This window comes from Taudactylus pleione, unplaced genomic scaffold, assembly GCF_031769625.1.
Source record: "Taudactylus pleione unplaced genomic scaffold, aTauple2 ptg000641l, whole genome shotgun sequence".
In the NCBI taxonomy this organism is placed as follows: Eukaryota; Metazoa; Chordata; class Amphibia; order Anura; family Myobatrachidae; genus Taudactylus; species Taudactylus pleione.
This window is the reverse complement of record NW_028285043.1, coordinates 1,064,838-1,077,110: the sequence shown is the minus strand read 5'-3', so window position 1 is coordinate 1,077,110 and position 12,273 is coordinate 1,064,838. Positions and strand designations below refer to the sequence as shown.

The window sequence follows — 12,273 nt, the reverse complement described above, 5'->3', positions numbered from 1 at the left end:
CGGGGCACAGCGGTGACCAAGCGGAGGCTGCCCTTATACACCCCTGTTACTGGTTCTCTGGCTCCATCTCCTATTTCTCCCAATCTATTGCCGGAAGGTGAGGCTGCTATCCTGGGAAGTACTGCATTGCTTCCATATGTGAGACAGCCCTCTGTGACATCCTCCTTACACATATGTTCCCTGACTCTGACCACTGAAGCTTCTGCAGGAGTTTACTGGTCCTATGCTCGGTCACTGAGACTACTGACTGTGTCATCTTGCTGTGAGGGGATATTAACATCTTTGCTGCTATATTGCGGGGACTGTGATTGCCCACCATAAAGAAAGTGAACCAGTGGACAGTGCCCATTAAAAAGAATCGTGCCACTTTGTCGGATAACAGATATAGTTCTTCTGCAAGCAAACTCTTATGTGTTTTTCTTTTCCTCCAATATATCCTTTCATTCCTATGAGTGTGTACTGATATTATAACATATTTGGGCTTGGAGCTCCCCCATGTGTCCACGCTTGTAACTTTACATCTACCTATTTATAAAAGTCCTTCTGTATGATCTCAGAGCGGGTGTCTATAACATATTGTATTGCCTAATATTACTATTACATCTCCTATATTTCGTTGTGGAGGTAGATGTTGATTTCCATGGGCTGACAAGTACGCTGCGAGATGGCCATGACCCCCTGATTCACCCGTATACTATGGGGAGGAGTGCGTGGTGACCGCACCCTGGGAATATACCTGCTGAGGCTATACATGTATTAATATTTTTGTCCTACATATCTGCTGTGTTTGTTCTTTTCCCTTTCTCCATGTGTTTGTTTTCTTTCTTGTCTCTCTTGTCTCTATCTCTCTGATGGGAAAAACTAAGAGGACAGTGCGGACACCTAGTGCAAAGAGGACTGTGGATACATCATTGCAACCCAACTTATTCTGATAACGCACGTACTGATTCTAACCCATCTACGTCGTCTGATAATACTGGACTTATGGCGTCACCAATTCATACTGGTTCCGGAGATATATCGGATACCGCTATGGCTGAGGTTCTAACGCACTTACGTTCTCTCCCTACAAAACAAGACTTTCTAGATCTTGATAAGAAAATTGGGGCCACAGTCAAGGCGGAAATTGCTACTCTTCAGAAAGAAATTTCTCAGGTTGCCCACCGGGTGTCTGACATGGAGACACACATGGAGGAAGTTAGTTCTTTTCAACAAAAAGTTCGGGACATTGTCTCTACGCATGCACAAGAGATGAGAATTATGCAGCGGAGATTGGATGATCTCGATAACAGAGGGCGTCGCAATAATTTACGTATCCGAGGAATCCCAGAGGACGTCCAAGGTCCCGGTATCGTTGATGCACTAACCAAAATGTTCAATGAACTCACGGATGCAGAACCAGATAATATAATTCTTTTTGATCGTGCTCACCGGACCCTACGACCAAAGGGTCTCCAGTCTGAGCCTCCCGGAGACATTATTTGTCGACTTCACTACCATCATATTAAGGAAGAGATTCTCAGCAAAGCACGCAAACTGGATGGTATTGAGTTTAACGGCAGTAAAATTCAAATCTTCCCTGACCTCTCCTGGAATACACTCCATCAAAGGCGCCTTCTTAAGCCTCTTACTGACATTCTTAAACAGAAAGGTGTCCGTTTTCATTGGGGATTTCCTCTGAGTATTCAAGTCATGCATGATGGTCGCCAACTTGTCTTGCAGACACCAGAAGACCTGGATAATTTTTGTGACGCTCTCTCTATTTCAATACCTCCTCTCCAAGATTGGTTCCACCTGTTCTCACGTCTAGATCCACCCGTCTCACCTGTTGCAAAAGTTCCTTGGGCAACGGTGAGGGGACAGAGACATAATTCGACTTCTCCACGATTTGAGAGGACGGCCTCTGGCACCTGATCGTCTAAGATATTTAAATGTGATGATCTTTTTGCTTCTTTGTTGAGCTTAGATAGGATGCATGTCCGGAATTGTATCCTTTTGATATTGTTGGGGATCAGCTCGCTCACTGATCATTTGATGATTATAGATTTTTATAATTGTCTTAGCTCTTGCCTGACAGTTTAATGCTTTATACTTGTCGTTTATACGAAAGGAAATAATTTATTTATGCTTTTTGTTCTCACTATACAGCAGATTTTGTAAGGTTGTGTTTGTTCTAGCAAGTTTCCTTCTTTTTTTTTTTTACGAAATTCTTCTAGAATTGCTATATAGTTATGCCTCATACATTTACGATACTAATGTAGATGGTACTGTTATTATTATTATGTAGATGATTTGTTGATATTATCGTTTACAGGATATATGTTAGTTCTTTATTCCCGGGGGGGTGGTTTCTAGCTGCCTTACCCCAGTTGGGTTGTTCCGCATTTTTTGACCTTGGAGCATGGGCCGACTATCGTCTCCTGCCTGCTCCAATAGCGGAAATTTTTTCTCATGGATATATTTTCCTGTTTATTCTAATAAGACTATTTTCAGTTTTTTCTTATTATTTTATTTATTTTTTCTTTATTATTTTTGTTTTTATTTTTTGTTTTTATTTTTTCCCTTTCTAGTCGCTATACCTCTGCTGCCCATGTACACCTTTATAAGATTCATATAATGCCTTACTCTCTATATATGATTACCCTTTCCCACAGTCACTGCCATGGCCCCTCTTAAGCCAGAAAATATAATATTATGTTCCTTTAATGTTAAAGGTCTTAATATTCCTGAGAAACGTTCCACATTACTACGAGAACTTCACCTAGAGAGGGTAGATGTGGCTTTTGTGCAAGAAACCCACTTTAAGCAGCTGGTTGCTCCTAAGCTTGGGAATTATTATTACCCTCATGTGTTTTGCAGTAATAACTCTCAGAGTAAGTCCCTGGGAGTGGCTATACTCCTTTCTCGTAAGCTCGCCGTTACAGATATATCTCATCATATCCTCGTGGAAGGCAGATGTCAGATATTGAAATGTAAGATATATAATCAAGTATACACTATTGTAAATGTTTATTCTCCGAGTCAGAAACAGAGGCAATTTTTTAATAAGGTCTTAAAACTTTTGGAACCATTGAGAGAGGGGTGTGTAATAATAGGTGGAGATTTTAACTGGTCCTTAGATCCTGTGTTAGACTGTTCTTTGGGATCGCCCCGAGTCTCCTTGCGGGACCATCGTAGAGTAGGTCAACTCTTTTCTGAGTACCAATTGATAGATTTATGGAGGACTCAACATCCAACGGTTAGGGATTATACGTTTTACTCGAACCCGCACTATGTATATTCACGTATTGATTACTTTCTTGTAGACCATAGAAACCTTCAATATTTCCCCCATAGTCAAATAGGTCATATTACTTGGTCTGACCATGCCCCAATCTTTGCAAATATATGTTATCCCAACTCGATGCCCAGACCGTGGACATGGCGCTTTAATGAGATTTTGCTTAGTGATCCTCGTACTAAAAATTACCTTCTCAAAGCCATTACTGAGTATATCGATATTAATGACGCTCCAGATGTGTCTAAGATAACGGTGTGGGAGGCACACAAATGTGTGATTAGAGGACACTATATCCAGTTAGGCTCTAGATTAAAAAGGGAGAGGATGGCTCAAAGGCAACAACTTCTAGCCCGTATTAAATCCCTGGAGACATCCCATAAATCTTCTTTAGATGAAAATACATTGAGAGAACTTACTGAAGCAAGACAGGCTCTTAATAAGCTTCTTCACGATAAAACTAAATTGGATTTACAGAAATGCAGGCACAAATTTTATCAATGGGGTAACAAGCCTGGCAAAATGCTTGCTAGAGCTTTAAAAACTCAGAGGCTAAAATCTTACGTTTCTAATGTTCGGGATTCAGGGGGGAATGTTGTAAACACCTTTCCTCAGATTGCAGCTGCCTTTCAAAATTACTACATGAAACTTTATAATTTACGTAAGGAACAATCACCTACCCATTCATTAACGCATCAGGAAGTGATCAGAAATTACCTCTCCTCGGTTGATTTCCCACAACTCGATGAGAGTGATCTGACCTCTCTCGATCGCCCCTTTACTTACGAGGAACTAGATCTTGCTTTGTCAAATACTCCACTTGGGAAAAGCCCTGGCCCTGATGGTTTTCCTGTAAGTTATTATAAGTCGTTTAGATCTATGTTGTTACCACTTTTTTTGAAGGCCTGTAATGAAGTTTCAGATGGGCTGGGTTTCTCCCCTCAGACACTTGAAGCACATATTTCAATAATCCCCAAAGAGGGGAAGGATCCTGCCCAATGTGCAAGCTATAGACCTATTTCTTTATTAAATAATGATTTCAAATTGTATGCTAAAATGCTGGCAAATAGGTTGAGTTCTCTTCTCCCTGGCTTGATACACGAGGACCAAGTGGGATTTGTTCGAGGTAGAGAGGCTAAGGACAATACTTCTAAAATTATTGATATAATTCATTTTGTTAAAGGAACTAAGTCCCCTGTTGTCCTTCTCTCAACGGATGAAGATAAGGCCTTCGACAGGATTGATTGGCGGTTCATGGAAGGTCTTCTCAGATATATGGGGTTAGGCTCTCACTGTCTTCATCGTATTTTAGCCCTTTATAAATTTCCCATGGCCAGAGTACGGGTTAATGGGGCCTTTTCAGAGCCTTTTGCGATTAATAATGGTACACGTCAAGGATGCCCACTGTCTCCTCTTATAGTTGTACTCTGCATGGAGGCATTGGCAAGGGCTATCCGGTGTAACGGGGATATTAAAGGTGTGCAGATTGGAGACCATGAGTATAAATTGGCACTATTTGATGACGATCTCCTTGCTACCATCTCTTTGCCGGTGACCTCTCTCCCTGCCCTCATGCATGAGTTTGATAGGTTCAGTGGGATCTCTAATTTTAAAATCAATTTTTCCAAATCTGTTGCCATGAATGTATCAGCCTCTGACAGTACTGTGACAAGCCTTAGAAGTGCTTTTCCCTTTGTTTGGACTTCTTCTAGTCTTAAATATTTGGGTGTTCTTCTATCCCCTTCAAATAAAAATTTGTACCAATTAAATTTCCCCCCTCTTATTCAACAATTTAAGACAGATTTCCAGAGATGGTCTCTACTGAAGCTATCCAAGTTGGGTAAAATCAACACGGTCAAGATGTCTATTTTACCTAAAGTCTTATATCTGATGCAAGTGTTGCCTATTACCATACCAGTTTCCGTTTTTAGGGAATTACAAAGCTTAGTGGACCATTTTGTTTGGGGCTCAGGTAGATCCAGACTTTCACAGGCTGTATTAACGCAAAGTCGTTTGAAAGGTGGTCTGCAATTACCCCACTTTCTTACTTATTACTATGCAGTCCACTTGTCTAGGATTGTTGAAATGTCTAGACTATCTGCAGTCAAACAATGGACATGTATAGTAGGTCACACAGTAGGTAAACCACCCCATGTCCTTCCTTGGATTGTTAAATGTCCGTCTTTATCTCACCCGACACTAGGCCGCACCCTCCACTGTTGGAACAAATTTAGAAGCTCCCCCTCGTTTAGCCCAGGCGCTTCATTACCTACTCCACTGGTGGATAACCCAGATTTCCCCCCAGGTCTCATGGCGTCTAATTTATCTGATTGGTCCACAAAGGGTATTACATGTATATCCCACCTAGTTGCACCTAGTGGATTGCGATCTTTTACAGATCTCCGGCAAATATATAATCTCCCATCCCGTTCATTCTGGGTATATCTCCAATTAAGACACTATGTTAACTCTCTTAAGGCTAGTGATCCTCGCTGGACTCCAACTAAGTTTGAAGTTTTATGTATGGCAGTAGATCCACCAAGACACCTTATTTCTTCCTTATATCGAATGTGTCTTGAGTACTCTAACCCATCCTTACCGTCTTATGTCTCTGCTTGGCATAGTGAACTAGGAAGGGAACTAACTGAGGATCAGTGGTCACAAATATTTGATTTTACTTTTGCTAGTTCCTCATCACTCCAAGTTCTAGAAACCCAATATAAGATTTTGGCTAGATGGTATAGGTGCCCTGTTCACATTCATCGGATGTTTCCAAATTTATCTGATTTATGCTGGCGTTGTCAACAGGCTGTGGGCACCCCTTTTCATATTTGGTGGCAATGCCCAGTGTTAGCTGACTTCTGGAGGAAGGTTCGACACTTATCGGAATTGATCACTGGTCTTTCTTTATCTGATAAACCTGAATTTTGGTTGCTAAATTTGTCTGACCTTCCATTATCTATATATAAAAAATCCATGTTGCGTCATCTGATGAATGCTGCGAGGGCTACTGTACCATGTTATTGGAGGTCTTCGACTTGTCCTCCCATATCTCGATGGTTCCAAAGAATAGACCAGTATATGTATATGGAAGACCTCTCATTATCTAAACCAGCTCCCCTGAGATTTGCAGACACTTGGCATTGCTGGCTGAGTTTTAAAGAGACTACTGAGTACAAAGTACAATACTTAAATGCCTCTTAGGATATAGCGACATCCTCTTTTAATTTTCCCCATTCTTTTGCTATCTTTATATAATATTTTCTTTCTTAATTTTTATGTATTTTATTTTCTTAGTTATTTTGATTTCTAATATTATATTTACTTTTATTTTATTTTACTTAGTAATATCTGAAAGCACGTACAGAACCATGCGATCTGAGACTTACTCTTTCTTGTTCTTTCATTTCATGCCTCATGATTATATTTGTCCATTGAATTCATATTGTTATTTGAATTTATTTGATGTTTCTGTAGGCCATTGCGGCCATATCTGTACCGTGCTGTTTTCGTTTGCAATAAAGACAGATTACATAAAAAAAAAAAAAAAAAACTTCAATATTTAAATATTTGGATTTAAAATATCTTAATAAAATTACATATAGAAAAAAAGCTTTATTTAAGTAAATCATTTCTTCATTCACTGTCTCTTGTTATCCCCATCCTGAAATGGAAATAATGAAATGAGCATTTTTTGCTATTAAGGGATGGGGGGCCCCAAAAACATGAGTGTTCTGGGCCCCAAGATTTCTTTTGCCAGGCCCGCCTGCCTATATGGGAGTCTCTTACTAGCAGAGGGTACTATATAGGGTTATATATTCATATGAGTCAGTTGAATATATTTTAATATTAATAATTATGGGAGCCTCCTACTAAGAATGACGCTTCCATTTATTATATATTTATTATGTTATCTGGGTGTGGGGGCACCTGAAGTCTGAGGAGGGTCCTGGGTGACACAGCCGCTAGCTGCAGTACAACCATGTCACTAATATGGTCACATTGCTGGCCCTGCTTGTTGTGTCTCAGGCTGTCATCTGTGACTCACGGAGCACAGCCACAGCTACACACAAGCAGTCTCCCCTGTAATACGGCCGCCAGTATCACAGCCTGTTCTGTAACTAACTTATAGTCTACATGGCTTCTGTCACTCTGCAGTAACAGAAAGATGTAGTAAGATCCGACAGGTGGATCACGGCTATATCAACCACTTGACCACCAGGGCGCTTACTGCAGAGAAGGCAGCCCAGGACTCTAGGTGATGGTGCGGCCTGGGGGCACCTGGCCTCCTGCCCCCGCCCCTGCTTCTGTGTAATTATCACCTGAAAAAGTCATTTTTCAGTATTTTATGGCAATTTTTTTTTTATTGAAACAAAACTCTTAAGGACCTAAATTGCAATAGCTTAGCTCATCTCTAGTAGGAATATATCAGTTGTACTAGTAATATTACATCCAGCTAAGGGCTGTATTCAATTTGAGCCGAGCCGCAATACTTTTTCGCGGCCCAGACTTTCCGCCTACTCTGCCTGTTTTGTAGGCGGAAAAGTATCGCGCGCGTGCCTGCTTTACCCCGTATTCAATTTGAAAGCACGCGAAAACGGGACCCGGCGAAACTTAAACAGGTGGAAAGTGCTGTCAGATTTGGGGAAATCAGCCTGACACCCCCCAAAAGATGCACTGACATGGGGGTTCCCTATGGTACCCCCCGATTTGGCTTGCTGAAGGTATTTGGTGTTTTTAAACGGGCTTAATAGCTGCTAAATTGTATTTTTCTATACGTGATGCAGAAGAGTATTCAGGAATATTTTTTCCAGAAAATAAGTTATCCCATCAAATTTGGGGTACTTGAAAATGGGGGTTAGCATATTTATAAGTTGCTAAAGTGAAGTTGAAAAAATCATGAAAAAACCACCTGCCGCAAGAGCATGCAATCAAAAAAACACTTGGGGCATACTTGGGGTCCCCCCAGAGTCAAGTTTGCTAGTTTTCAACTTTGTCCCCCAACATTTTTATTTTTTGCCCCCAAAATGAAAGTGATTTTTTTTTTAGGTGTCCTTAAGTGTTTTTAAAAAAAATGTTGACACAGATTACCTTTGGGGGACTGTCTGAAGACTGCACGGGGGTTCCCGCAATATTGCACCCCAAAACCCCAATTCTGCACCTTTTTCCGCCTCCCATTCATAGGCGAAACTTTTCTGCCTATTACATTGCATTGACTTTCCACCTAGGTGGAAAGTCTTTCAAATTGAATATGGGGTAAAAGCCAAACAGGCAAAAATTACGTCATCGGCGAAAAAATATCGCGGATCCGGACTTTTCGCCTCAAATTGAATACAGGCCCAAGTTAAGACCATGATATCCCTGGCTTATAAAAGGTATAGAGAGACCATGAGACTGGATACAGTATGCAAATTGTAAGACACAGTGTAGGACAATGAGGAAAGTGACAGATTGTATCCCAGTAGGAATAATAGTATGTATGAGAAGTGACACGTCCATGGCTGACTACTGCACCTGTGTGTTTTGTGTTTATCTTGTCAATAACTATTTGGTACAGGCTGTCTCACATATCCAAAATGCTTGGGACCAGGGGTATTTTGGATATCGGAATATTCCGTATTTTGGAATAATTGCACACCATAATGAAATATCTTGGGAATGGGACCCAAATCTATACACAGAAAGCATTTATGATTTATATACACCGTATACACACAGCCTGCAGGTCATTTTATACAATATGTTCAATAATTTTGAGGCTCAAACAAAGTTTGTGTACATACATGAAATGTATATGTTTCATATACACCGTATACACACAGCCTAAAGGTAATTTTATACAATATTTTTAACAATGTTGTGCTTTAAACAAAGTTTGTGTACATTGATCCATCAAAAAACAAAGTTTTTACTATCTCAGTCATGCAAAAAAAATTCTGCATTTCGGAATATTTGGATATGGGAGACTCAACCTGTATTGCTATAAACTGTGAGCCCATGTGATAGGGAATACAGATTGTAAGCCAAACCTGCCGACATTGGAGTTTTCTTACCCAGGAGAAGCCTGGGGAGGAGAAGCAGGTGGGAGGAGTTGGGGATGGGTCGCATCATTAAGCCCCGCCCCCTCGCTGCAATTTGCCGTGAACGGGGCATATTTAAAGAACACATCATAAGGTCATTAGGGCACGCCCCCTACTTGCTGACCCGCCGGTCCACAAGAAAAATCTCCTTATTCTGCCCACTTCACTATGAAGTGGGAAGAATGTGGGAGAAGTGGCTACTCTTCCAGGGGTGCGGGGGGTTACCTGAAAAATCGGGAGCCTCTTGCGACTTCCGGGAGGGTAGGCATGTATGTTGTAAGATCCACTGGGGCAGGGATTAATGTCCATGTTTTTATTAGACAAGGACTGCCAGGGACTAATGTCAGTAACTGAAATGTTCTCTGGGAAGCACGGGCTAATATGTGTGTGCACTACATAAATAACTGGTAATACAGAATATATAAATAATACATTATAATTTTTTTTTAATAAAATAGTGACAAACATAATTCAATATGCACCTTAATATAGATACATTTTAATCAGATCAATCCACATTGATAAAAATGACTCCCACCCCATAATTTAGGAAAACCCTATTTAATCCAGTGATAATCTCACACATGCCTCCCTATTCATGTTACATGCATATAGGCTCGCCCAGCATACACCATGTATGTAGCACAGGGATATGGGCAGGTAACTGCCACTGATGGCACATGCCACTTTTCAAAGCTGCAGCTGGTGTCAGGGCAGTTTACTTTCAAACCACTGGTGGAAGAGCGACCGTTGGAAGCCAGGGATGAAGAAGGCCACCATGGAGAGGAGCATCAATTCCAGCAAGAAGGGGAAGAAGAGGTGCAGGAAGATATCATCAAGCTCAGAGGAGTTAAGCAACAACGGACGTGACATGAAGAGGAGCATCATTTCCATCTCCTCCTCCGAGGAAGAGGTGAAGGTCTCCATCAAGAAGGGGAAGAAGAGATGGAGGAAACTATTATCCAGCTCAGAGGAGTTGAACCATACTGGACATGACAGCAAGAGGAGGATCCTATCTGACTCCTCCTCCGAGGAAGAGGTGAAGGTCTCCATCAAGAAGGGGAAGAAGAGATGGAGGAAGCTATCGTCCAGCGCAGAGGAGAGCAAGAACGGACATTACAGCAAGAGGAGGATTATTTCTAACCCCTCCGAGGAAGAGGTGAAGGTCTCCATCAAGAGACAGAAGAGATGCAGGCACTTGTCATCTTGCCCAGAGGAGAAGCCTGGAGATAAGAAGAAGAGCAAAGAACATCACGTAGATGCAGAGAGACAGGGTAAGGGAGACTCATACATACAAACTGTTATCATACAAACACCATGAATGACATTTTGTAGGCTGTGCTATAGTAGACAAGTGCTGAGGCCTCTATATCTATACCATTATTTGAAAATACATTTACATGTATTTATTTACATCATGCTGTTTCTTGCATCAAAATCTAATTTAGTGGTATTTGTCTTAATAGTAAATCCAAGAATGCTTATATATGACAATGTTTGTACTTATTACAGTAATAGGGGGTTGCACTATATCTGGGCTGAAATATTGTACCCCATGGACTACAACCAAACTATTAAATATTGTGGAGAAATGTAACAAATCTTGGAGAGAGATAAAGGGGAGAGAGATAAAGTACCAACTAATCAACTCCTAACTTTATTTTTTCAAACACAGTCTGTAAAGTGACAGTTAGGAGCTGATTGGTTGGTACTTTATCTTTCTCCACTTTATCTCTCTCCAAGGTTTGATACATCTCCCCCAAGAGTATTGGTAATGTGTAAAGCACCATTTACACCACATGTATTACTGTGCAATTAAATGCGATGTACTCCAGGGTGCGAGTCATCATGACAACGGCTGCACTTGACGGCATCCCGAATTCGCATTAAGTGCTCACAGCCTCGTAGGGCTCCAAGCAAAATTATGTGAATCCAGGCTCAGATCAGGCCGCGAGGGGTGCGAAATGCCGTGCCATTGCTGGTGTTTTAACGCCATGGCAAGAGCAACATGCACCCTTCGCAGTCTTTTGGATTGACCCCTTAGTGTGTGGGTGATGTAATTGGATGTGTAGAGGCTAATGGGGAGCTACCAATGACAAGGCGGCTTCAGTCACTTGCAGTGTGGGTACTGGTAGTAATTGGATGTACTGATTAATGTGAATTAGAAGTAAAGATTATGGGCTAAGTGTAATAGCCTGTGGGTTGCAGGCAGCTGCAAGATTTTGGTGACTTACCCGCTAGAGTTAAAGCAGCAATAATTAGACATTATTCCCGCTTTAAATCTAAAAGCTAAATTGATATCTGTAAATAAAGCTTAATATTAACATTAGTGTCCAGTCATTTAGTAGTCATTATATCTATTGTAATTGTGATGATCACTATCTGTGAGTATGAAACCCATACACATATTTACATACATATTTGTAAAATACAGGATATAGAGACGCCACCTTAATCCTTATTGTGTTCACCTATAAAGCAGACGTCTGATGCAAGATTAAACAAACAAATAAAAATACTTTTTTAACTTCATTTTGCTATCCCCAGAACATGTGGCCCATTACATCTGGGAAATTAGAAGAATTACACTGTACTTTAGGGTCAAAAATGATTTGTGCAGCTCCGTTCCAATTTCCTGCCATACCAATCATGTCTCTTACATTATTTGTCAATAATCAATACCATGATTTACTAATGATCTCAGACTCCACCCAACCATATGATAAATCCTCTGACCACATAACGTACTCTGCCAGTAATTATCTGTTACACCTTCTCCCCATCTGAAGATGGAATTACTCAACTGGACCAAGCAGAGCTGGATTGAGGCTTTGAGGGGCCCGGAACTTAAGGCTGGGGGTCACTAAAGACCGATATTTGAGATACAAAGTTTTGGTCATTGGGCTTGTTTCAGAA

At 40.9% G+C, this 12,273-nt stretch overlaps 1 protein-coding gene and 1 pseudogene across 1 annotated transcript in view; one reads left to right on the top strand and one right to left on the bottom strand.

Annotated features, from left to right (window-relative positions):
- Positions 1 to 12,273, bottom strand: part of LOC148479058 (serine/threonine-protein kinase PLK2-like) — an 82,695-nt pseudogene that overhangs the window by 49,666 nt on the left and 20,756 nt on the right.
- The window catches only part of LOC148479057 (protein kinase C delta type-like), a 65,543-nt gene continuing 63,405 nt past the window's right edge, over positions 10,136 to 12,273 (top strand). Inside the window, exon 1 of the mRNA XM_088455012.1 lies at positions 10,136 to 10,631. Coding sequence (XP_088311138.1) covers positions 10,136 to 10,631 — 496 coding nt within the window. The remainder of the gene's footprint in view (positions 10,632 to 12,273) is intronic.